The sequence below is a fragment of the Lepisma saccharinum genome, chromosome 7 (genome assembly GCF_977018435.1).
Source record: "Lepisma saccharinum chromosome 7, izLepSacc3.1, whole genome shotgun sequence".
In the NCBI taxonomy this organism is placed as follows: Eukaryota; Metazoa; Arthropoda; class Insecta; order Zygentoma; family Lepismatidae; genus Lepisma; species Lepisma saccharinum.
Window position 1 is genome coordinate 65,348,197 of NC_139235.1, and position 27,714 is coordinate 65,375,910.

General features: G+C 37.6%; 1 protein-coding gene across 1 annotated transcript; it reads left to right on the forward strand.

The window, feature by feature from the left end:
- Nucleotides 1–1,808: 1,808 nt before the first annotated feature.
- Nucleotides 1,809–24,136, forward strand: Echs1 (Enoyl-CoA hydratase, short chain 1). The gene is made up of 8 exons (XM_083125923.1): nt 1,809–2,006; nt 6,281–6,481; nt 10,820–10,944; nt 16,842–17,046; nt 17,998–18,117; nt 19,761–19,828; nt 20,623–20,710; nt 23,377–24,136. Exons 1-7 carry the CDS (start codon nt 1,907–1,909, stop codon nt 20,686–20,688), a joined length of 885 nt encoding a protein of 294 aa, XP_082982049.1. The 5' UTR covers nt 1,809–1,906; the 3' UTR covers nt 20,689–20,710; nt 23,377–24,136.
- Nucleotides 24,137–27,714: the final 3,578 nt, after the last annotated feature.

The following is a 27,714-nucleotide window of genomic DNA, read 5'->3' on the forward strand; positions in this document are numbered from 1 at the left end:
AAGCCAGAGATCCTGGGTTCGAATCTCGTATTGGCCATTTGTGTTCTTTGTGTGTGTTCCTTCATCTATTTTGTTGTACCAAAGGTGGCGGAAAAGCGAAGTAAAATAAACCAAATTGAGCAATCAATCAATGATTTGATTTCATTTTTGTTCCTTAGCGTCGCTTTTTTGTCACATTTGGTTAATTGTGAAGATGATACGATGAAACTGATGAAGGGACGAGCACAGGGAACGCCCATGCCCGGGTCGGGATTCGAACCGGAACTCCTGGTGTCGTAGCGCGCTGTGATAACCACTCCCCCACGCTTGGTTGATTTGGTGACAGGTAACAAAACACAACACACTTTTTTGTAGTTTCTTCAATGATATTCATTTGACTTTTTGAGTTCTGAGGTACATTTTTCATTCCAAATTATTTCATTATTCACTGCAACACATAGGACAAGAATGCGCACTCATCACGGGTTCGAATCCTGGTCTGGGTTGTTCATATGAGGTCCCTTCACCAAGTTCATCATATCATCACTCAATCCTCATTTTCGCGAAAACCAAATGTGGCAGAAAAGCGAAGTAAAATAAACCAAACCAACAACAATATGAACACGCGTTCTCTTGCCCAAATAAATACATCCGTATTTATGACTGTTAGAGACAAAGAGTAGTATATTTAAATAAAACACTACTAAAACGAGAGTGAGAGAGAGCCTGAGCACATATTTGTAATTTAATCATTATATATTCCATATTTGAAAAAAAAAAAAGAAAGAAAGCATAACGTTATTGTCTGCACATAACACGTTCCCATTTCATAAATAATAAAACTACATCCTATATTATACATACACACATATTGTACAACGTGTAAATGGTTGTGTAAATACAGAGAACATAAGTACTGCAGAAAATTTTACCCTGTGTTCTTTAGAGGATTTACAAAAAAATTATGAGAAACCAATCCCCTATCTGTCCTATAGGAGATAGACTGGGGGACCTGAAAGCCTGGGGTTTCAACCATTGCAGCGGGGGCGAGGGGACAAGGGTGGTAGAGGTAGAAATCTTCCTTTTCCTTGGGGCGGCCGTTTCTACCTGGAAACTGGTCTGGCGGAAGAAGAGCGAGCTAGGGTATCCAGCCAGCTTTGCCCGCGGAGAACACCGATGGACGAGAAGCGCGTGGAAAAGAAGGTGTTGCATATGAGCTGTGGCGGCTTTAACAAGACAATGAATATTGTGATTTGAATATAATTCGAGATGTGAGATTGATTGATCTATCTCTGCTAGACTAGCTACTCCTCAGTGCACGTCACTGGAAACTGGTTAATTCTATGAAGAACAGGTGTCAAGCAGTAATTAAAGCCAAAGGTAAGCATCAAAGTATTAGAACTGTCAGTCAATTTGCTCTGAATATACTTTTTTCTTTTATATTATTAAGTGTACGAATAGAAATGTTGTGCAAAAAATGGCATGTTTCTCTTTCAGTTTCATTTAATTTATTATTGTCATTGGTAATACAGAATTTGGGTAAGATTTTATGTTCCTAATGATATTAGTTATTGAATTGTAAAGAAACAATTTCAAAAGAGTGTATTTCCTTTCAGATATTAAAGCATTTCCTTTGAAAATCCGTGTGTACGAATAAAAACGTTACATACTGTATGTACGTTTTCGTGCGTTGGAGTAAATCCGAACTTATAATTGTTAACGATTTGCAGCAAGATAATTAGTAGTTGATGAGTTGGAAACGAATAAAAATTCAATGACGATGACATTGCAGTTGAGGACAGGAGCTCACGAGATCACACATTTATTTTTGGACTAATCTGTGCACGAGTGAGCAGCAGACGAGCCGGTACCCAACCCACAGATTACTTACTATTCGGCGTATCAAGTGAAAAACCAAATCACAAGAATGTCTGCTGTTAGTTTTATTTCTCGTGTTCTTTTGGACAGTGTTAGAAGGAGTCACAATTTCCACAAAATAAATGTGAAATGGATGAGCGCCAGCGCCCGTAAGTGAAGCATACGACGTGTTGCATTTTCAACAGTTTCGTTGGGTAAATTCTCCGTATCCGGTAAACGCCTCAAAGTCGCTATTTATGTTACTTTCCATATTCCTACATACGTTTATGCATTGAGAAACATTGCTAATTTTCACAGAAATAAACTATATTTTCGACGTATGAAGTTAGTTTTGTTCGTTTCTTTTTCCCTTCGGTAACATGCTAAATGGCGGTCACAGTTTCACTACGGTAGGCGCATGCAGTGTTTCCACCCCACTCCACCCAAAAATACCTACGTAGTCCCACGAACCATTTCCGGTAAGGTTAGGTCACGTTTAGGTTAGAATAGTTGGTAACATTATCGTATGGGTAAAACGGATTCCTTCAAATTTCCTTCAAATTTACAGGAGAAAGTACTTACGGAAATCATTTTCTTGAGCGTTTTGGAAGTTCCTGAATGTAGATTTGATCCATTTTAATGTGAATGCGTTTTGTTTTCTGCGAAAATCTCTGTCCGACACGCTGTTTCTGCTCCCGCCATTTGCTTTTTGCATGAGAGTGCAATGTTCCGTGTGTTAAGACGATGCAACCCCGTAGCCAGTGTTTCAGCCTCGCCGTGTTTTCACTAGAACCACCTGTCGAGTTCGGAACAAGCCATTTTTCCCGAATGGGTGTCACTTATCGCACAACATTGTAGCAACATTGTGTTCGGACGTCACAGGAGAGAGCTGTTTTTACAATTTTTCTTTGTATTTATGCTAATGGAACCTAACCTAACAGGCCTAACCTAACCACGCAGGCATTCCTCGTCTGACGTCAATATTCAAGGTTGCAAGATGGTTGTGCGTAAAGGTAGAGCATTAACAAATTTCGAAAGAAAGATGGTTCCGACCCGAATGGGTGTCACTTATCGCACAACACTCTAGCAACATTGTGTTCTGACGTCACAGGAGAGACCTTTTTCATGTTAGGCAATACAAATATAACGCGTCTCTTAGAGAAAATAATATTTTTTCTTTGTATTTATGCTAATGGAACCTAACCTAACAGGCCTAACCTAACCATGTAGGCATTCCTCGTCTGACATCAATATTCAAGGTTGCAACAGTGTTGTGCGTAAAGGAAGAGCATTAACGAATTGCGAAAGAAAGATGGTTCCGAATTGCTGTGTATGGACAATGAACGTGGTAAATCGCAAGGTTATTTTACAAGTTCTACACATAAATGCGACGTATTAGCATAATTTCAAATAGGGGCACGAAAGTAGATATTTTCCGGTGAACGAGGTTGCACCACTGCATAAATCGACAAAACACTTTCAGAACGCCCCCTAAACCAGTATGCTATCACGGCCATAATGTGTTACAGATTCGAAACAACAAGTAACAGTAAGTACTCGTAAATAGAGAAAATAAACATTATCTTAGTTAGAAATGCATTATTTCGCCTTAAGAAATGTTCCGCAACACGTTAGCAATGTAAAGAAGTCCGAAATATATGATTCGTAGGTGTTTCACCCATACGATAATAGTACCGAATAGTTAAATTTTGTTTAGAAAGAAAAATGCGTAGCCCCACACACCATTCTCGCATAGCCCCACGAACCATTGACACATAACCTCACGAACTATTGACACATAGCCCCACAAACCAATGGCACATAGCCCCAAAAACCATTTGCGGAAAAGTACCTTCTTCAGTTACAAAAACACGTGTTTGGAAACACTGACTGGGATTACTTCATCACACACACACACACACACAGGCAACATCCGGCTGGAAGGAAATGGACGCAACAGCTTCCGTGCATTGGTCACACATTTATATCAAAAAGTACATGATTTACCGGCAAAATTAAATGAACGATGCGAGAAAACACTTCCCCGAACAAGTCTATAGAAACTGCACTCGGTAAGTAATTTCGCCTGTAAATTTTAAGAAATCCGTTTTCCAGATACGGAAAATTTACAGTTCGTTGTAACATATCTCATTACGACATTTAATAAAGAAATATTAAGCAAAATTTAAATTCCACTTAAGCAATGTGTAATTACGTGCTTTTGACAAATTACGGTAACGGTTCCAAATGTTTAATAATTTTTTTGCAAGTTTTATACATGCATTAGGAAGTGCTTTAGAATACTGGATACAATTGTGGAAAGAAGTTCGAAACTTGGAGAAACTAATTAGCACATATAAGCTTCACTAAGTATTATTTACCGGAGAAATTAGGATTTGAAAATTAGCTTACCTGAGCATGCACAATTTGCGGTGAGTAGCCATTCTTGTTTTCCGGTCGTCTCGGACACGAATTTTTATGAAGTGCTCGAAGGGGTTCTTGTGGTCGATACCAGATCTTACGTGATCGTTCGTTTCAAGCAGGTAGGAACGTTATTTTAATACTAAGAGCCCTAAACCCAACCCACCTAACAATAACAAAGCATTAGGGTGCTTTATTAATGCTGGGAGCCCCAAACCTGACGTGCCTAACCTAAGAACGAAAATATTAGCCACAGAATACACTTTCGAACCCCATGCGTGTCCGCCTCTAAGGCGATAATGAATGAATGACAGCTTATAATCAAACAATAATGTAGGGATGTATGAGAGACTGTGAAGTAACAGTCATAAATACAAATCGAACCATGAAAAAAATACCCATGTACCATCATTACTTCGGAGTTGAACAATCGGAACTTGAGCCTTGTATTTGCTTATACGAGGGTTACTATTTATATTTTGAGCCTTCGCAACACTGATTGAAATTAGGCGCGTTTTGATGTTTGCACAGAATCGTCTGGCATTATTGACCATAACGTACTTCAAATGTTTTGTCAATAGCTTGATTTGTGTTGTTTATGTTGCCTTGGAGATTGCGCAACAACAATAAAATGGAATTAACTCGTGAACATTTTCGTGCGATGATTTTTTACGATTTTCGACGTGGATTATCATCATCAACTTACTTCCACATTTGACGATGAAACCCCATCCTTTACCACTGTGAAACGCTGGTATAACGAATTTAATCGTGGCCGCCATTCGCTCACCGACGAGATTCGCAAAGGTCGTCTAAAATCAGTTGCTGTTCAAGAAAACATTGATACTGTGCAAAACCTAATACTGCAAGATCGTCATGTGACATACTGTGAGATTGAGGCAACCATAGGCATTAGTTCCGCCAGCATATATAAAATATTACATGATCATTTAGCTTTGAGAAAGGTATGTTCTCGTTGGATCCCACACAATTTGACAAAAACTCAAAAAGACGCTTGCGTCAATTGGTGCAAACAAATGCTCAATAACTACAATCGTGGTGCTTCAAAAGACGTATATAAGATTGTAACAGGTGACGAATCATGGATATATGCATATGAGCCGGAACGTAAACAGCAGTCGACTGTATGGGTGTTTCAAGATGAACCCAATCCAACAAAAGTTGTTCGCGCTCGAAGCACATCGAAACAAATGGTCGCCTGTTTTTTCGGGAAAACTGTGCCTTTAGAGGAACCTAGAACGGTCAACTCTGAATGGTACACAACAATTTGTTTGCCAGAGGTCTTCGGTCAAATACGGAAAACAAACAAACGCCGTCGGATCATTCTTCATCAAGACAATGCCAGCTTTCACATATCTCGTCTAACAATCGACTTTATGAACAGTCAAAAAATCGAATTGATGGGTCATCAACCGTACAGTCCTGATTTGGCACCCAATGACTTCTTCTTGTTCCCCAATGTCAAGAATAAATTGCGTGGACGACTATTTTCGTCGGCGGAAGATGCTGTTGATGCGTTCAAAAACCATATTATGGAGGTGTCTCAAGAAGATTGGAAAAACTGCTTTGTCAAATGGTTCGAACGAATGCAAAAGTGTATTGACCATAAAGGAGAATACTTCGAAAAACAATAAAGCAGTTTTCAATGCCAAATTCCTGTTTTTTCATTGTTAGGCTCAAAATATAAATAGTGACCCTCGTATTACATTGTTTTTCCAACTGTGTAAGTTCAATTATGAAATGTGAGAATGTTTCATGTTTTATTAGAGACTTTATATGATATGTAATACTCCCACAATTTCCTCAACAACCCCCTCAATTTTTTCACAGAAGCTCAATATTTATGGTCATTTTGTCTGGCAATTTACCCTGTCACCCCTCTAAGTATGAACAACTGTCCAGCCAGTTGGCAGACAGAAAATTCTGGATAAGATACATTGTGTCGCTTAGATATGTATTATGCATGCATATTTGTGATATTTACATGTAATTTTTATTTCAGCTACCTCATATGAATACATTTTGACAGAGAAAAGAGGGAAAACTGACAATATTGGTATTATCCAACTAAATAGACCTAAAGCCCTGAATGCCCTGTGCGATGGACTGATGAATGATGTTAGTGATGCATTGCTAACCTTCGAGAAAGATGAAAACATTGGTGCAATTATCATAACAGGCAGTGACAAGGCCTTTGCTGCAGGTAAATATTTTTTTCTTTAAATTATAGGTCTACTATATGATCACACACCCATCGATTTTGAAACTTGCCTTTTTCGATAAAGATTCAATGTTTCTAACAGGGTTGGCATCTTGCCCAAGTGTTTTTTGGCTTTTTTTTAGATAAAACCTTAAAAAACACTCAAAACTGGGTTTCATTGGGTTTTTTTCAGGTTATATTTATAAATATATATGTATTTTAAAAATGAAATACATTTTTAACATTCAATTTGTATTGTTTTAGTTCACCGAAGCAAAAACTATTTAATATTTCTGCTAACATAATTAAGAATTGACAATCAAGGTCTCACACCTTGAAATGATTAAACTAAAAACATACATAACCCATACCGCAACAGACCATTGAGAGCCCAGGCCTACCTACCGACTGCCGGCCACACTCTGAAGTGGACTCTGTACCAAGTACAAATGTAACAAGGTACACAACAGGAAGATATATATACACAAAAATACTCCCCTCCAGACTATTAGAAAGTAGTTCTGGAACAATCTAGCAGGTGGCTTTCCCATGTCAACTGTACTTTCACCTGAAAGAGAATGTGGTTGGACACTCTATATCTTGTTCTATTTCCTTAATTTTTCTTCCTTCTTCTCTCCTCTTTCTCTCTTGTCCTTTCCACTCTTTCTAACACCTTCTTCCATTCTTTCTTTAACTTCAGTCCCCCATTGCAGTTCATTGTATCTTCTTCACCTTTCTTCTCTATTTCCTTGGACTCCTTCCATTTTCTCACTAGTATTCTCATCTCCCTTCCTATCTGCTTAGCCTCATCCCTTTCTATGTCATGTCCTGTTTCTCTCATGTGTTTAAATATCACATTTCTCTCTCTCTTAAGTGGTACATCATCCCTATGTTGTTTCAACCTGTCTTTCAGCCTCTTTTTTGTTTCTCCTATGTACACACACTGACATTCTTTACATTTCACTTTCTAGATAATCCCTTCCTCTTCCTCTTCTCTGTTTGTTCACTTGCATGCAATATTCAGGCCAAGGTAACAGAGGTACATGCACACACATTTCTGTGAGCTAAAAAGAGCAGAAAAAGTTAATAAGTTTGCATTAAACAGTATAATATTCATCAATATTGCAAAATTTTTCATTTTATAGAGGGCTCAAGCATACTCGAACTTGTGCCTTTTCATAGATATGAGAATTTGCACATGCTTTGTGACATAACCATTCAACAATAGGTGACATCAGATTTTTTAAAAGAAATTGTAGAATTTCATGCATTATCACTGAATCATACACATGCAGTTCCCATTTTAAAGTAACTCAGTTACAGTTATAGGTATATGGTTCAATAACTAACCAAATTTCTGTTACGGTTACTTATACTGGAAATGTTTTTGCAAACAAATTGCACACAATCAGTGGTCATTAATTGCAATAAAGTAAATATATGTTCTATTTAGGAGCTGGTGACCGAGCGTACACCCTCGAATTTTTCGACTCTGTCTCAATCTACACATATTGATGTTTTCCGATGCCTAAAACAATTTTCAACATGCAGAAGCAACAAATCACTGAGGTATTTAACCCAACCCCGAAATGTGACCACGGCACGTCCAATTCATTGCATCCCGGATAGGGTTGGCAATGGTTAATTGCTGTGGACTGATGAGCCACATTTTACTCTGGACGGTGCAGTGAATACTCAGAACTGTCACATATGGGGTTCCACTCGTCCACATGTTGTGCAGGAACAACCATTGCACTCAGTTTACGTAATTGCTTGCTTATAACTAGGGCTCGGAAGTTGATGGCCTAAAAAAAAAACGACCTATAAAATTACCTTAAAATTATTAAAAAATTACCTAAAAATTTCAAAAAATGACTTACTTTTTATCAGATCGTTCTTTCCGCGTACGTGTTGGGAACTCCTTTTTGGATCTTCATGAACAAGAGAACGGTGTCCCGCAGGGCAGCGTCCTTAGTGTGACTCTGCTATGGCATAGCAGTGAACAGTGTTATGGCAAACATTCTTGTCCCTGTACATGGTCTCCTCTATGTAGACGATCTTTTGTCGCTCACGGAATCTCGCGTCAGCTTCTCGTCAACTGCAACTGACGATAAACCATTTGGTTGAGTGGTCCTCCCAAACAGGTTTCACCTTTTCGTCCGAGAATTCCATGTGCGTCCTCTTTCGTCGTCAACGTACATGCCATCTTGACCTTGACCTGTACATGGGGAAATCTCCCCTGCGCTTCGTGAATAAGGTCTGGGCCTCATTTTCGACAAGAAGTTAACATGGCTACCTCACCTTCGCCAGTTAAAATTATCTTGTCTTCGAGTTCTCAACCTTTTACGCGTTTTATCTCATGTGTTGATAGGACGGTACTGTTCCGCCTGTACTGTTCACTCATCAGGTCAAAACTCGATTACGGATATGTTGTCTAGTCGTCTGCCTGCCCATCTAGGCTTCTCACCCTATACACCGTCCACCATGCTGGTATTCGTGTGTTATCTGGTGGCACCAGTCCGGTCGCCAGTTTGTATGTAGAGGCATCTGAGTCGTCGATGTCTCTACGAAGACGTCGGTTTGTAGTGAAATACTTCCTCCATCTTCGCTCGATGCCCTCACATGATTCATATCATACCGTCTCACGAGAGTAGGCTGGCAAGGTATCGGCTCCACCCTAGATCCACTAGACCAATTGTCGTTCGTGCAGAGGAGATCCTGTCAGCACTTGGTGTTGACATTGATCTTCCTGGCGTCTCTCCACTCATTCCGCCTCTCCCGACCTGGGAGTTCCCTGCACCTTTTATCGATTTTTCTCTGACTGCCCTTCCAAAGGCAGACACACCAATGGTTGTATACCAGCAGCGGTTTTTAGAACTCCGTGCGAAGCACCCCAATTTTAATGGGGTGCTTTTAAACTCTCAAAGTTCCAGTTACTCGCTACATCCTGCCTGTTCCATCTATACAGCAGAGTTGTATGCCATTCTAAAGGCACTGGACTTTGCAGACGTCAATGGTCTGAAGAAAGTCCTTGTGTGCAGTGATTCGACCGGCATGTTGCAGACTCTGGATTTGCCGTATTCCCGGCATCCAGTAGCGCAACGCATATTCCAGTGCCGATGTACACTTCTGTTGGGTCCCTAGTCACGTGCGCATTCAGGGGAACGAAACAGCTGATGCTGTCGCCAAGTTGCTGATGCAGATGGCAACGTTCTCGTCCACCTTTTGCCAGCTAGCGACCTGCAGAATGTGTTCCGTTGTTCCGTACTTGACACTTGGCAGGCCGAATGGGATATGGAAACGGGGAACTAGCTTCACACTATTAAGCCCACCATAGGAGCTTGGCGTTCCTCGTCCCGTCCCTCTCGACGAGAAGAAGTTATTCTCACCCGCCTGCATATAGGACACAGCCGTCTAACGCATAGTCACTTGCTGCAAGGGCTGGACCCTCCGTTGTGTCATGTTTGTAATGTTGTTTTAAGCATTCGACACATTCTCGTTGAATGTGTCGATCTTGCTTACCTCCGGCAGACCTTTAACCTTTCCGGCTGTTTGTCATCCCTGTTGGGTGATGACAGCAGTATTTTATCAAATGTTTTTAGGTTTTTAAGAAGAGCTGGTCTCTTCCACCATCTGTGAGGAGGCTTTCAGTTTGTTTCTGACTTTTTAATGTATTGTGTTTGTCTTGTGCAGGTCTTTTACAACCTTGCACTTTTTAATATTTCCCAAGGGTCTTTTTACACCCTTTGTTTTAATCCCTCAAGTCAGAATTTTATATAAGGGGATATTTCCCCGAATATATTGAAGGGTGGAAAATGGCCTTAAGTGCTGACGCACCCAATCATTTTAATTAATTCATTCATTCAAAAAATGACATAAAGCTATTTTTCGCCCTTAAAATGAAAGCTTGATTTTTCATAAAATACAAGAGACTAATGTAATAAAATCTGTTGTTTGGTGGTTTAAACTATTGAGTGCTAATGTAGGTTTTTCTTCATGTTTTTACTTCATTTTATGGTAGTAAAAGCAATGAAAATTCATGAAACAAGTGGGAAGGAGAAAAAACAACTTAAAAATGACTTAAAACAAAAAAAAGGGGGGCCGTAAAATGTAAAAAAAAAAAATGCAAAATCAAGACAATATTTTCTGTTTCTAACTGAAGTGAGACTACTATCAGGTTTAGCATTGTCTTCAAAGCCCAGAAATAAATGTGATATGTCGTCAACTTCCTAACCCTATTTATAACACATCTCCGCGAGCTAGAAACAACAACAAATGTTCATTTGATTCATCTCTTTACTGATGCCAGGACATTCACTTACTTTTATGTCCTCTTCTCAGGTGCAGATATCAAACAGATGCAGAATCTTACATTTACTGACATCATCAAAGAAGATTTTTTGAAACGGTGGGGAACTGTAACGTCAATTAAGAAACCAGTTATAGCTGCTGTGAATGGCTACGCGGTAAGTAGAAAGTTTATTTTCAATTAAGTTATTCATGTGTCTTGTCAATAAGCAATTTATTGGTATTGTTACATGATGCTTTAACATCTTTTCTCATGCTGTTCTTTCTGTGAAACGCATTGACAAGATACTACCATACAAGACAAGATACTACCAAACAAAGCAGGGTTTGCCAAGGTACTGCGTTTTTCAGGTTGGGTCCACTTGAAAAGAAAAAAAAACATTTTAAAACACAGTGTTTTTTTTTTTTAATTAACTTTGGTATTTCAATGATTTCTGAAATGAAGGAATGTCATAGAGGTGTATACTAATGAAGATTGCATTTTAAATTCTTAGAATGCGATCACGACTGTCATTATAACTCGAGATTAATGTTTCTAGCTAAAATGCACAACACTTGTAATATTCACGCTAGCATGAATTGTTAAATGAAGGAAGCTATGCAAATGAAAATATGTTGCTTTCAGTCGGCATATGAAATATATTCTAATAAATAAAATTAAACTTAACTCAGATTTTTTCGATCTACTATCGGGGAATACTATCTATACTATCGCTATTTTATTATGCTTGTGACTGAAGATAATACAGAGTGTTCCGTTCAAATCTCCCTAATTTCAATTAATTACTGGGAACGAAGTATGATGAATTGTGAAATAACTGTAACACGAAATGAAAGGCCAGATCTTCAAGCTTTTTTTGCATGACTTGAAGTTGTCCATTTGCTCACTACGCAGCGCCACGGTCGCATAAATAAAAATGGCGACTGTTCAACAACGCATGTAGGCAGTGGTGTGGTATGCTGAGACAAAATCTGTGATTGCAACGCAATCATATTTCAGACGAGTGTACGGGGGAGTTGAACCTGATGCTAAATCAATTAGGCTGTTGTTTAGTAAGTTTCTAACAACCGGCAGTGTCCTAAAACAATCTGGTGGAGCTCGCCGTCGTGTGTCGGAGGAAAAGGTGGAAAAAATTCGAGCGGGGTTTCAGAGAAGCCCGAGTAAATCCATCCGCCAGGCATCTAGGCAATTCAATGTGCTTCCAACAACAAGCCATCGAGTTCTGCACAAGCGGCTTCGGTTTGCATCCGTATAAAGTGCAGATTGTGCAACAATTGAAGCCAGATGATAAGCCGCGTCGCAAAGAATTTGGTATGGAAATGCTCTCGAGATGAATCCTCACTTCCTTGACAACGTCTTGTTTTCAGACGAAGCAACGTTTCACGTGTAGGGGATTGTCAACCGGCATAACGTACAGATCTGGGGATCTGAAAACCCACATGAGTACAGAGAACATGTACGCTATAGCCCAAAATTGATTTTTTAGTGTGGTCTAATGAAGGACAGGTTCATCGTTCCGTTTGTTTTCAGTGAAGATACAGTAACAGGCCCTGTGTACCTGGACATGTTGGAGCAGTTTGTGTACCCCCAGGTAGTTTCTCTACAACCGGACATCATATTCCAACAAGATGGAGCTCCCCCACACTGGAGTCTGGATGTTTGGAGGTCCCTCATTTCGACATTTCCTAATCGCTGGATTGGACATGATGGACCCATATGGTGGCCGCCACATTCACCTGACCTCACTCCGCTAGACTTCTTCCTCTGCGGTTACGTAAAGGATCGTCTGTTTGCGATTCCAGTGAATAACATCCCAGAGTTACGAACCCGCATACGTGATACGATTGCAACAGTAACAGGGGACATTAGAGAGAACATGGCAAGAAGTTGAATACAGACTGGATATTGTTTGTGCTACCAGTGGGGCACATGTGGAGGTGTATTAGTGTATGGAAAATAAAATTTATGAGTTTGTCTCCAATTATCTGAAATTTCATTGCTCTATCATTCATACTTTCTTTTCTACGATAAATTGAACTTAGGGAGATTTGAACGGAACTCCCGCTATAGTACACACCTGCAATTGATCTCTTGATGCTTGTGACAAAATTCGTAATGTATCCATTATTGATACAACATCTGCTAATATCAATTCAAACATACAAACTTGCTGTCAACAGAGGTAACCAGGAAATTGTAAGAGAATAAAGAATAAAAAAATAAACATTATTATGGTTTACCAGTTTCTTGTGGTCTGTTAGTTGCAGTGGGTAGGTTGAGCGGCAATTACATATGTGAATTATTTTACATGTATTCACATTTTATTTATAAAAGCTCGACAAAACCCAATTATACCTGAAAAAAACTCTTATTAAATCCACCTGGGTCCAGGTGGGTTGGGTTTTTTAAAAGAACCGGGTTTTTTCAAACCCTCATACAAAGCATAGATTGGTATGTTTTTTCAAAATGAATTAATTCATTCATTTATTTAAATCAAAGAAATTCTTATTTCACTTCCTTGCAAGAGTATGCAAAGGGGTACCTTCCACATAGGTGCCCAAAAGTCAACCTCACTTCCATGCAGTACACCCTGGACTGCATTTTGCAGACAAACGAAGCTTCTGGCTACTGGCACTATGGCCAGTATAATTTTGTGTGTGTTGCCCTGTTTTTTTGTTCTTGTGTGTGCTGAGTGCCCGTTTACAGCCTCAGCTTTTAACAGAAGTCAGAATATTTTAAGATTTTAATTATGCAACGTTAGAGTTGTTATTTGTAATGGTAAGGGGCTGGCCCCATATAATGTGACGGGTGCAAAATAGCCTAAGTGCTGATGCACCCAAAGTTTTAAATTAAAATAATTCAAGAGTGTGCAAACTTTTGTATTGTAATAATCAAGGTCTGGATCCGAGTTGTCTTAATGTAGATAAAGCAATAATTTTCCTTAAATCATATTCAAAATTAACCTCCTCCGCTATTATGCTATTTTCAATAAGCAAAGCATCTTTTAACTTTTCGATGCTGATTGGCAACTATAACATTTGGGTAGCAAAGCTGAAAAAAACAGTTCCTGACCTCTAATGCATGCCACCACACCAGAGGTCCCAGGTTCGAATCCTGGCCTGGGTGTGGGTGCTTTTTGTGAGTTTCACTTCATCAGTTGCATCATATCGTCAGTTACCTTTGAAAGTAGCCAAAAGTGGCAGAAAAGCAATGTAAAATAAACCAAATCAGTCAATGAAAACGTAGTTATCAAAATGCAATTCAATAGCAATAACCCGAGTGACAATACTAGTGATTTATTTCTAACTAGCTGATTGCCTGGCGTTCCCTGGGTATTTATTTATCCCAATCTTCTATTAGACAGGAATATAATGAATTCTAACAATAGTGTAAAATGAACTTGGAGTGGAATGGCATTGGGAGTGTCACTATTTATCTCAGCAGCCCCGAAAACTATGGATTCCACACTAATATTGGTCGTTTTACATGTCGCCCCCTTCCCACCCCCACCCCTAGAGGTGCCAGGGGTGTCTTGGAGTTGAAGGGCATTGGGAGTGTCACTATTCATCTTAGCAACCCGACAACTATGGATTCCACAGTAATATGGATCGTTTTAGATTATTTTTACATGTCACCCCTTCCCACCCCCACTCCTAGGTGTGCCAGGGGTGTCTTACCCACACAGTAGTTCTTTCCAGATTGTAAGTCATATGTGTACCAAGTTTGGTCATCGTGAAGGTCACCAATTAGCTTAGAGACTCCGAAAACTATGGATTCGACACTAATGTAGGTCATTTTTGACATTTTATTTTTCACCCCCTCTCACCCTCCATCCCGCCTTCACAGTTAATAGCAAAACCTCAACTGCTACCTCAAGAGCGAGGTGCAGCATAACAGATTGTTCTAACTTACAATACAAACTCATAACATAAAATAACACAAGAAAAACTGATAATTTATATAACACATCAATGTTAATTAGCGATAGTAAGCTAAAGTTCAGGTTGGCAACAATTAAAAATGCCAACGTGGAAGTTTTTACATCGCCAAGAACACAAAGTATGGTTCCCCCACTCCTAACATAAACAGCCAATAGGAATACGATATTTTATTGAAAACGAGGGAGAAATATTTTGCTATAATATTACAATATTAAACTATATAGAAATAACTAAACTGATGTTATCAAATAAATCATATTTGCCCTTGTACATAAAAAAAATGATTAAATAAAGATTTAGTTTATAACAAAGACAAATTACTTCAATCTTGTACATTGTTGAACAAAAATCGATATTAAGAAGAAATGTATTTAACTTGTGCTTGAAAAACAATGAAAACGTTGCATATATTATTTGGGATAATCATTAGCCTATAAATTCTGAATAAATATTGCAAAAATACGCGAATAATATAATATAAAACATAAATATATACATGAATTATGAAAACAATTAAGTATAAATAATTTAATCCAAGTTCTTAACTTGAAGTATACGAATAAGATAAATGCCAATATACAACTGAAATCTGCCTAACATGGTGGTCGTTACAAGGACCTTGTTGATTGGACATGGAATGACCCCGTATTTCTATTATTTTGTAGAATCACCTTTGCATTAAACATTTTCATTAAAATAACTATTCACAAACCTACAGGTGCATCATTTCAAAATTTCTCAGTGTTGATATTAGTACTGCCAAACTGTTTCAAGTTGAAATCCAAAATAAAGCTTTTCTTGGTTCTTTTCTCATGTATTTCATCAACAAAATTTGCTTAAAAACATCTAGAAAAATATAATGGGAAAACACAACTGGGAACAAACTGTATTGAAGCAGATTTAAAACATTGTGTTGCGTAGTATTTTTGGATTAATTAATTGTCTATGGCAGCTTGTAAGGAAATACAATCACTTAGATAAAAAAAATGTGTATGTAGCTGTAGCATAATTCATTCCAACATAGGTGCAACACTACATTCACAAGATAATTTGTTCAGTAAACTGAAGTTCAGAATGGAATGTGCACTAATAGTATTTACTAAAAATGTGTTGCATCTTGAAAAACATAAGGGTCATTCCGACAGCTCAACTTTTTTAGTAATCAACTTCTTTCCTGTCAAGAAAATAACCTCTCACCAACTTAAATTGCAAACGAAAGTTCCGACTATATTTACATCAATTCAACGTGCATTTTCTTAGTAACTATACTCAGAGTAGTATGGGGCCCTATGGCCTAAATAGTTGTTACCTTACAATAACTGAGCGTTGCATTCTGACTTGGGCACCGTGGAAAAATTCACAAACACTAAGGGCATTGTGAAGCGAAGGAAGTTTGGGAACCCCTGCTTTAAATAGTAAAAAATCAATCTCTGATTATTTTTTTTTACTCTTGGGAGGATGCATCCCACCAACGATGCATGTGCTTTCATGCTGAATGAATGTCGTTGGTTAACATACAGTGCATGTAATTAAAAGTAGATTGCGAAGTATGGTAGTCTTGCATTGTACATACCTGAGATTGCATGTTATACTAATCAGTTTGGACTAGCCATTACTAATTATAAATAACAAATAAAATGGTGTTAATTGTATTAAAAAATCGTGTGTTACTTGAAATGTAGCATGATTTTTGGGAAAAATTGTTGAAAATAAGTTGAACTGATATTCTCACTTTTTCAATTAAAGATGAAGTTGCAAGGGAGAATAGTAAATCTGCATTTGGTATAAAGATTTTATTGTGAACACCTGTATGTGAACCACACGCGACACCACTGGACGTGTTCCTTGTGCATGTTGTTTCATCAATTTCGTGTAATCATCACTCATTTTCATCACGATTAGCCAAAAAATGGCAGACAAGGCACACTAAATAACAAAGTACAAGATGTTTTGCCCTAAAAATAATTTTGCAGTTGCACTAAACTGTGGTCCTTTTTTAAAAAAAGAATCTTGTTTCACATTGATATTCTAAGTTAAGTTTCGAATTTCTTTTGGGGAGGGGAGGAGTGGATCCTCTGTTATTGTGGATATTTGTAAGTTGTTTTTTTTTCAGTTTGGAGGTGGGTGCGAACTGGCTATGATGTGTGATATCGTCTATGCAGGAGAAAAAGCAAAATTCTGCCAACCAGAGATAAACATTGGAACCATTCCCGGTGCAGGAGGTACCCAGCGCCTTATTAGAAACGTAGGCAAATCATTGGCTATGGAAATGTGCTTGTCGGGAGAACCAATCACAGCTCAGCAGGCTCTTCAGGCAGGTTGGTGATATTTTTTTGTTTTAACACAACACTTGTTAAGATTTTCTTACCAAAGTACTATTTTGAATAGAAAAATTAATGCACTAGTTACTACAACAAAAATGAATGTGTTTGACAAACATCAACAAGAAATTAATTTTATTTGAAACAAGAATTCGTGCAGTTTTTTTGTATGAGCAAATCCAGCTGTTCTTCAGAAAGTAAGTTCCGTTTGTAATTTGTGCGGCATCAGCGCTGCGATCGCTAGGGTTCATATGCGTACCAAGTTGTTTGACTTATTGGCAAGACATAGGCGTCAGTTGGAGGAAAGACAGTAGTGCAGATGCTTCGCAGTGGGTTGTGCTAATGTTCCAGAAAATTGAGATGCCTGCCGTGTGTGAAGTATGGTCTGTAATCAAATATTCAAATGCGCAATGTTTCAGCAGCTGAAATCCACCACCATATTGGTGAGGTATATGGGGAACAGATCATGAGTGCCTCAATGGTACGGAAATGGGGTTGACAGTTCAACAAAGGAAGGAGCAATGTGCATGATGAGGAACGCAGTGTGGGATCATCTATGGAGGCTGACAACTTGATCCGTGCAGTGGAAGAGATGATTACAGAGAACAGACAATTCACCCTGTCGGAACTTTCAGTGCATTTTCCACACATTTGCTAGTCGTTGCTTCATGAAATTATTGCAGACGGCTTGTTCTGTGATACAGGTGTCTCGTTATGATAAATATCTGTAAAGTTGTTGAAAATTATTCCAGGGTGTGCACTTCAGTATGTAATAAAGGTTTTTGTTTCACTACATTTTGTGTTTTTAAATTGGCAAACAGAACTTATTTTCTGGATGACCCCTGTAAGTATAAGTAAATAAATAAAGGGAGTTCAAATTCGTTTTGTATTTTAATGGACACAAAACCAAAAGAAGCTATGACCTATTCGAATTGTTTTCCTTTACAGGGCTTGTTAGTAGAATCTTCCCTCCTGAGAAGGTTCTTGATGAAGCAGTTCGCCTGGGGGAGAGAATTTCATCACACTCTAAAATAATTGTTGCTCTCTGCAAGGAATCTGTCAACAATGGTATGTTTCATTCATTCTTACATTCTTGAACTCTCATTGTTTTGCATTTCTTTTCTTTAAATTAATTTAGATCGTGAGAGTAAGTGCAGAATTGTTATGAAACCTTGTTTTACATTGTATACAAACCACGATCACATGTTTTCAGGGTATTATTTTTTAAATAACTTACAGTTTTAAAAAATGCAAAGTCTGGGAAAATGATACAACACGTTGCTGTACGAGCCAGAGAAAATATTTAAGAGAAGTTGACCTCAGCTGTTGTGAGACTATATTTAATCAAGGACCACACTTCAAGGTTAATATTATAAAAAATCACAAATACTCTGAACAACATTTATCTTTTTTCTGGCTTTTGTTAATAGTAAATTAGTTAAAAATGTACCTTTGCATAGGTAAAGTTGATGATCATGTACTCCTGGTTGGCGGTAGTTAGCAGTGGTTTGGATTTCCATTGTCTGGCAACGCTGGTGGGTTGGAGTTGTTACTCCATGAGGTGTGGTTTGTGTTCTTTGGAGTGGTGGTAGGAGGTTGTGTGTCAGGGTTGCATTTATGCTCATTGTCCGGGATCTTTCAGACTACGGGGTACCATGTGGCATGTGCTTGTATGTACTATTCCATCTGCACATCCATACTTCACTAAACAGGCCCTATCACAGAGAATATCATCAAAGAAACACATGCTATCATCCAGCAGAAACCAGTGCTAAACTTACAGTGGACAAGCATACCTTACCTGGCACCCTGCACTTCGAAGGATCCCTGACAAGAATAAATGCCTACCTGATGGACAACCTCTTACCACCAATCAAAGAAATGCAAACCACACTGCGTGGCGAGCACAACACAGTAGACAGCCAAGCCTATCAATCATCATCCACCATTGCTGCCAGATGTAAATCAGAACAACTGTCAACCAGGAGCAAACAAAGCAGTAACACACTACCATCTCCATCCTAGATGCTGTAACATGTGCTAATGAAGGCAAATGGTCCTTCAAAATTATAAAACCAACGGAAATTGATTGCATTGTGGAAATACGGAACTTCTATGCAATAGTTAACTGCATTTACCATGCCAACCAAGAAACTATCCCTTGTAAGGATTCTGCATAACTTGAAAAGTTAGTCCGAGCTTTTGACTTCATCTTGGAGTCATCATCAGGCTGGTTGAGAGACTGCAAAGATCGTATCTTCTGATGATGACTAGGAGATGGAGGCAACAGCTCGGACAAACTTTAAAAGTGTCTCTTATCATGCTATTTATGTTTTTTTAACAACCCGATAGCATTGTGGTTTGAACCTTGAAATCAAGAATTTTCAGGTTAATTTCCTAAAGGAATTAAGTTCATTGGTTTGGATCCTGCTTTGAACTATAGGCCCAGTCTCGATTAGCCTATAAGTGCATAAAGTCTACTTTTCACTTTGCGCCAACCTCTGTGGAGGAGCACAGCATGCTACAATGATACTGACCTGGGTGTTCGTCCCTTCATATCATCACTCATCCTCATCTTCACACAAGCCAGAAGTGGCAGAAAAGCAAAGTAAAAAAACAAACTAATCAATCACTTTGCTATACTGTTCTCTGTATTTTTTTAAGGCTTTTTGATTCATTGATATTATTTTTTTTCTTTTTTCTCCCTGTAGCCTATGAATTGACACTACAAGAAGGTTTGCATTTCGAAAAACGGATATTCCAGTCCACGTTCGCTACAGTAAGTAAACACATTTTATGATTCTCATAACAGGGCAATAGGTGACATTTTGGTTAATATTATTATTATTATTATACAGGGTTATTATAAATGATGGACCCATTTTCAAAACGTCATAGGTAGGGAAGTACAGATCCAAATTGAACAAGCTATATACCAATGGAAAGAGGAAGGTTCAAAGTTTCTGGCAGGCAGCGGCCGGCGGGCTGTGGTGGTTGTGGAAGCGGCCGGTAGAGTTCGCGAGAGGACCGTCTCTGTCAGTTGTGACGAGATGACGACCTTGGAGCACAAGGTCTGGATCTCACACCCTGCGACTATTTCTTATGGGGTTATGTGAAGGAAGCTGTTTAGCCTCTACCAACAACTCTGAACGATCTGCGTAACCGGATCACTGCTGCCGTGCACTCGGTAACAGCAGATATGCTTATGCGTGTGTGGAACGAGTTTGGCTACCGCGTCGATGTTTGCCATGCAGCCAATGGTGGCCTCATTGAACATTTATAACAATTACAAACATTGTGGTAACAAACTTTGAACCTTCCTCTTTCCATTGGTATATTGCTTGTTTACTTTGGATTTGTACCTCAATAAATATGATGTTTTGAAAATGGGTCCATCATTCATAATAACCCTGTATTCTGCACATGCTTCTCAGTATGATGATGTGCACAATGGCAATGAATTTCTGTTTGTAAATAGATGGATAAAGGTCATCATCACTGCTTTTGTCATTATTTCATATTAATTATAGTGCAAATTAGCTAATCAGTAATCACAACTATATTTTCTTGCAGAAAGACCGAAAGGAAGGAATGACTGCCTTCATTGAAAAGAGGCCACCAAAGTTCACCGACAGTTAAATACATGGTGCTGTACGTTAAGGTAAGTTTATGTTCTTTACCATAATGCATTTGAAATTCATAATTTAATGTTTTAAAGCACTGAGTGAGTCAGGGAATAAATTATGAACTTGTCTCAGCTCCAGTGTATGCAGGTTTGCCAGAAGATAATGATTCTTTATTGCTGGGAACACTGAAATATCAAAACGTAAAGTACTTAATGTTCATCATAGGAGAAAGATTATACATGCACAAAATTAGGTCTCGTTTGCAATAACCTGATTTGAAGAGTAAATGATGATGTGCATACCTATTTAACTGCACTTAAAGTTAAGAAACCACATTTGTTTTTACATTTCGGATCATTTTCTTCATTCTTCAGATCCGTTAGTTCAAAACCAAAAATATGACTGTAAACAGTATATTTGTGCACAAGCAGAAAAAAAGTTTTTATACTTGTGAAGCCACAGTTGCATAATTAAAAAGAAAAGAGCCAATGTAGAGAAATAATTTTGAAATTAATATTATTTAAAATAATTTTAGAAAACAGGATTGTTTCTAGAGCTGTATAAATTTGTGAAGTGTTTTCTACATTCTTGGTTATTGTTGTTCCCATTTAGATTTTTTTATTTATTATTATTTTGTGGTTGCTCAAAAGCACCTTGAGGGCCTTTCCTCCTATCACCACTATTCTTAAGTACCGTATTTCACCGCATAATCTTCAGATTTTATGCTATTGTTATTTTTTTTGCAAAAAAATGTGGTGCAACTATTGTTTTTTTTTTAAAATTTTTTTTAATGTACCAGTATTTCAGATACTTAAAAATCATTGATTAGTAAACTGTCTTTGGTGCAAGATTACGAGGGTCACTATTTATATTTTGAGCCTTGGCAACAATGATTGAAGTTAGGTGCGATTTGACGTTTGCACGGAATCGTCTGGCATTATTGACCATAACGTACTTCAAATGTTTTGTCAATAGCTTCATTTGTGTTGTTTATGTTGCCTTGGAGATTGCACGACAACAATAAAATGGAATTAACTTGTGAACAGTTTCGTGTGATGATTTTTTACGATTTTCGACGTGGATTATCAAGACAAGAGTGTGTCGATCAACTTACCTCCACATTTGGTGATGAAGCCCCATCCTTTGCCAATGTGAAACGCTGGTATAACGAATTTAATCGTGGCTGCCATTCACTCACCGACGAGATTCGCGAAGGTCGTCCAAAATCAGTTGTTGTTCAAGAAAACATTGATGCTGTGCAAAACCTAATACTGAAAGATCGTCATGTGACATACTGTGAGATTGAGGCAACCATAGGCATTAGTTCCACCAGCATATATAAAATATTACATGATCATTTAGCTGTGAGAAAGGTATGTTCTCGTTGGATCCCACACAATTTGACAAAAACTCAAAAAGACGCTCGCGTCAATTGGTGCAAACAAATGCTCAATAAATACAATTGTGGTGCTTCAAAAGACGTATATAAGATTGTAACAAGTGACGAATCATGGATATATGCATATGAGCCGGAACGTAAACAGCAGTCCAACAAAAGTTGTTCGTGCTCGAAGCACATCGAAACAAATGGTCGCCTGTTTTTTCGGGAAAACTGGTCATGTGGCAACTGTGCCTTTAGAGGAACGTAGAACGGTCAACTCTGAATGGTACACAACAATTTGTTTGCCAGAGGTCTTCGGTCAAATACGGAAAACAAACAAACGCCTTTGGATCGTTCTTCATCAAGACAATGCCAGCTGTCACATATCTCGTCTAACAACCGACTTTATGAACAGTCAAAAAAACGAATTGATGGGTCATCCGCCGTACAGTCCTGATTTGGCACCCAATGACTTCTTCTTGTTCCCGAATGTCAAGAATAAATTGCGTGGAAAATGATTTTCGTCGGCGGAACATGCTGTTGATGCGTTCAAAAACCATATTATGGAGGTGTCTCAAGAAGATTGGAAAAACTGCTTTGACAAGTGGTTCGAACGAATGCAAAAGTGTATTGACCATAAAGGAGAATACTTCGAAAATCAATAAAGCAGTTTTCAATGCCAAATTCCTGTTTTTTTATTGTTAGGCTCAAAATATAAATAGTGACCCTCGTATGGTGCATGGAATATTCGTGAATATGAGTCAAAATTGAAATAGTCCAAATTGATGCATATGATTTCTTCTTGACAGTTTAATGAAATTTTTTCTGGTCTTAAAAAAAAAGTTATTGATTTGCACATTATAGTCAAAATATTACACGTCGAGAAAATTCATTTCAGTGTTGTAAAGTACGGACTTAAAAAAAATATATCTTCCATGTCCTAAGATTCTGCACTGCTATCGCTGGTTCCTTTTTCTGACACTCTAATGCGACAGTTACACGATGAAAGGTTATAAACCAATTTTTGGACTGGAAAAAACAGAGTGCGACGATTATACGGTGATATATGGTATTTTGTCATTTTTGCGTTCATCACAGTAATGTATATGGTAAATAGACAACTCATATTTCCAAAACACAGTTCAAAAGTTGTTCAGTATTATAAGGTACTGATAATTCTACATAGACTTAATTATAAAATTATGTTGCAAGAATAGTAAATATCAAGCAGAGGGAGCAGCATTATTCTGGACGAAAAAAGAAAAAAACATCTATGGAGAAAATTGAATGGCCTTGTTAACCAATGTTTCTCATTTCCAGGTTTCTGGAGGAACATGGGAATAAACTGGAATTAGCTGGGAAGTGCTGCTTACAATAAAGTGGTTATATACATGTAACATCATATTGGTAAATCTTTTATATTTTTGTAATGGATTGCTTATTTTGTACATATGTTTTTGTGGGACATGTAAATAAACAAATGAAATTTAGAGTACAAAACTAGAAATAAACTTACATTTTACAGAGCTTTAGAGAAAACCTACAATTCACTAAGGTGTGAACATTAAATTGTATCAAATAACAATTATTTTCAGGTATGTTGTGGCTTCAGTTTCTAATAAGCCCTGAACCAACATCTGTGGAATTGCCTCTTTAGTTTTCAAAATGTAAGGAAAGTGGCATCTTGAAGGATTTCTCGAAGCACTGTGTAAAATCACATGGTTAAACTTAGCACAAATTCGGTAAAATATGTTTTTTCCTTTTGTCCATGATCAGATATTTTTTAAAAAATGTTGGCCCTCATGTGTGTTTCAACTGAAAGATCATAATTTGCATCTGTGACGGATTCAGTAACGACTTGATCAAAAATTGGGAGTGTTTTTGTGGGGATTAACAATATTCCCAGATTTTTACAACTTCCCGAAAAACATTTAATTTCTCCGGTTCCGATACAACAAAATGTAATTTTATTCAGTACCAGCTGCCTGAAAAACATAATGATTAATGTTCAGTTTTCTTTTTGTTAACATTCTCAAAATTTAAACTTATGCATCTGTGGATAAGGTAAATACATATTCAAGATGAAATACAGATTTTACTTTACGTGTGGCTCATAAGATTCTTCTGCAGCCAACGTTTTTCAGGTCCTTCGCTGGGTTATCCAATGAAGTCATATTAGAAAGGTAAGGAATTTAAAATTGGAAAGAAAAATGGCTAAAAGAATAAAAGTCATTTGAGATTAAAAAACTGCTTCATGGCCTTAAGGTGTCTTGCGTTAACAATGCATGTTACTGCCAACTGCCTGCAGCAATGGCTTTGCTCTGCTTCCTGTTGGTAGCCTCCCTTCCCTCCCCTTCTTACATCATCCAGTAAATTGAACTGAGGACTAAAAGTGGTAAACATTGTAAGTGCCAAAAGTGAAAATGTTGGGAAATCGCAACGTTAGGCACATCAGCCCGTAAGATTGTGCATACTAGTGACCTCTTTACATGCCCTTTGAACTACTTAAGAGGGCTACCAGCCACATTCACGTTTACCACATTATACAGTTTAACGTGGAAAACTGTGTTTGAATTATTGTGACACTTACAGCATTTACCAATTTTAGTCTTCAACTCATTGTCAAGGTTAAGACTGACTGGGAAGGCTGAAAATGTTATCAGGGGATTAACGTGTTTATTAACCTTTTGCTGCCCAAGGCCTTTTTCACATGTAAGCGTCTATTGCCCGAGCTGATTTTGAGCAAAATGCAGAGATGCAATGAAATGAGTGTAGGTCGGAGGCTTAATGCCCTAGAGAGATGAGTGATATACCGTTGTACGCGGAATGAACCAGAAATTCAGACTATATGACATTTTTGCAAATTCGGCGTATATGTGGTGGGGAGGAGGGGCTAACTCTCAAAATTTCGGAAAAAAAATTTGGTTCCCCACCCTCCCCCCAAGAAAAAAGTACATGACAGTGTCGACATTCACATAGAAATGATCGTTGACATGTAAGGAACACAAAAATATTTGCATTATTATCATATGACCAATGTAACTTGAGTTGTACCCCCAAAAGGAATGGTCGGCATGCCACGGATTCAAGCTTCAAAATGCAGCAGTACCTTGAAATGACTATAGCTCAGAAACTAAATGCCCTAGAGATATAAAAGATATACCGTTGTACGCAAAATGAATCACAGATTCAGACGATATATAATTTATGCACATTCGGCGTATACATGGAGGGGGAAAGGGGGGAAATCCCCTGAAAATACTTTTTTTAAAATGGGGTTTCGCCACCCCCCGCCCCCTGCCCGCCTGAAAAAAAGGATATGAAAAGTTCAAAATGCACATAGAAATGATCGCTGACATGTAAGGAACACAAAAATATTTGCATTATCATCATATGACCAATGTAACTTGAGTTGTACCCCCAAAAGGAATGGTCGGGACGCCACTGATTCAAGCTTCAAAATGCAGCGGTACCTTGAAATGACTATAGCTCAGAAACTAAATGCCCTAGAGATATGAAAGATATACCGTTGTACGCAGAATGAATCACAGATTTAGACGATATATAATTAATGCACATTCAGCGTATACATGGAGGGGGAAATCACCTGAAAATACTTTTTAAAAAAAAGGGGTTTTGCCCCCCCTCCCCGAAAAAAGGATATGAAAAGTACAAAATGCACATAGAAATTATCGCTTGCATGTAAGAAACAGAAAAATATTTGCATCATTGTCGTATGACCAATGTAACCTGAGTTATAAAAAAATAAAAAATGTTAAAAAACTTACGTGAGTGAGTATAAAAGTTTTGCAGACGACGTTTCACGAAGCTACGCTTCGCTTCTTCAGGTCTCTTATCAGTATTTAAAATACTTCGTCAAGAACATAAGAAATCCAGGATTAGGTTAAAAGGGGGTGATAGGATATGGAATTAAAAATATCTGAAGTTAAAAAAACCATGTAGGCTAAGAAATAAATCTAAAAGATTAGTGCCCGTACTACCATATTGAAGGAGTGTTTTTTTTTTGGATTTTTGAAAAAGCCGCACTTTTCTCCCCGTATCGGAAGTAATAACCATTATGGAAAACTGTGCGTTTACTCACTAAATATATAAAAAATAAAAATGTTAAAAAACTTACGTGAGTGAGTATAAAAGTTTTGCAGACGACGTTTCACGAAGCTACGCTTCGCTTCTTCAGGTCTCTTATCAGTATTTAAAATACTTCGTCAAGAACATAAGAAATCCAGGATTAGGTTAAAAGGGGGTGATAGGATATGGAATTAAAAATATCTGAAGTTAAAAAAGCCATGTAGGCTAAGAAATAAATCTAAAAGATTAGTGCCCGTACTACCATATTGAAGGACTCCTTCAATATGGTAGTACGGGCACTAATCTTTTAGATTTATTTCTTAGCCTACATGGCTTTTTTAACTTCAGATATTTTTAATTCCATATCCTATCACCCCCTTTTAACCTAATCCTGGATTTCTTATGTTCTTGTGACACTGCGATAATTATTATTATTATCTTATGGTAAGATAACACCATCATCATTCTCAAAAAAAAGAATTATTATTATCTTATGGTAAGATAACACCATCATTCTCAAAAAAAAAAGTCTCGTTTCACAGAAACATGGTGATAAATTTTAAAAAAGTTAGAGAGGTGCTAAAATAAGATTTTACACATTCTTTTGAGAGTTTATTCTAAACATCATTTAAGTTTGAGGGATTTGTTGTTGGGAACAGTATTGATGGGAAAAGTTGTAGAATAAAAAATGACTGATTAGTAGGTGTAAATAGAATACACTGAAATAGATCTACACTTTGGCATTATCTAGTTTTAATATGTTGCTCCCCACACTTTTGAGAAGAAAGAATGGTTTAATGTTGGTGAACCCGAAATCGAGCAACTTTGGTGGTGTCATATTGTTTACATTTATCTTCACAACCACAGTTTGTACTTATATAATAGCCACATATATATAAAATGGAATGCTTCTTACAAATTACACCTCATTGCAACCATACAAAATAATCACTATTAAAAATAAATATTTTTATCTAACAAAAGTATTGCTTGAGATTTTTTTGCAAAAATGTTACAATAACATTTCATTAATGGACATACAAACCCAGTTGCAAATTCTCAATTTTTCTGACTGGAGAATAACCTACTAAATCAGCATCTGACTAAATTGCCACCTGTCTCCCAATTATTTTGCAATAAAATATTTTTTCTTCACGTCACCTTTCTGAAGATCTAGAAGAAAGTGCACAAGAATAACAATTTTTTCTCAGTGTATTGATGATGATGATCATGGCATAAGCTTTTTTTTAAATGCAAAAATGATGTTGAAAAAATATAGATTTTTCAATTTAGATTTTAAAAAAGTACAATGTAATTTATTTTTCAAAGTAGCTATTTCTGTACCAGCCATTTCCCCCCTTTCCATGTTAGGCCTTCCATCACAACCCATTTGTGTAGTTTCTTCATAAACAAACCAACCTTGGTGTAAAAAGTTTCAGATACTTGTAGCTTAACTTACAAAGTAAAATAAAAGAAAACACACTTCACACTACATTGTGCACAGTTTAATAAATGGCATGTGCAACATGCTAGGAACAATACACAAAATAACAAAAATTCTGAGCTTCC

What these genes read in the sequence shown, in the direction of transcription:
- Echs1 (XM_083125923.1), top strand. Translation starts at nt 1,907, where the DNA reads ATGTCTGCTGTTAGTTTTATTTCTCGTGTTCTTTTGGACAGTGTTAGA. An exon ending in ATGGATGAGCGCCAGCGCCC is followed by an intron (nt 2,007 to 6,280) that starts GTAAGTGAAGCA and finishes TTTTTATTTCAG; the next exon opens with CTACCTCATATGAATACATT. An exon ending in TCCAGTCCACGTTCGCTACA is followed by an intron (nt 19,829 to 20,622) that starts GTAAGTAAACAC and finishes ATTTTCTTGCAG; the next exon opens with AAAGACCGAAAGGAAGGAAT.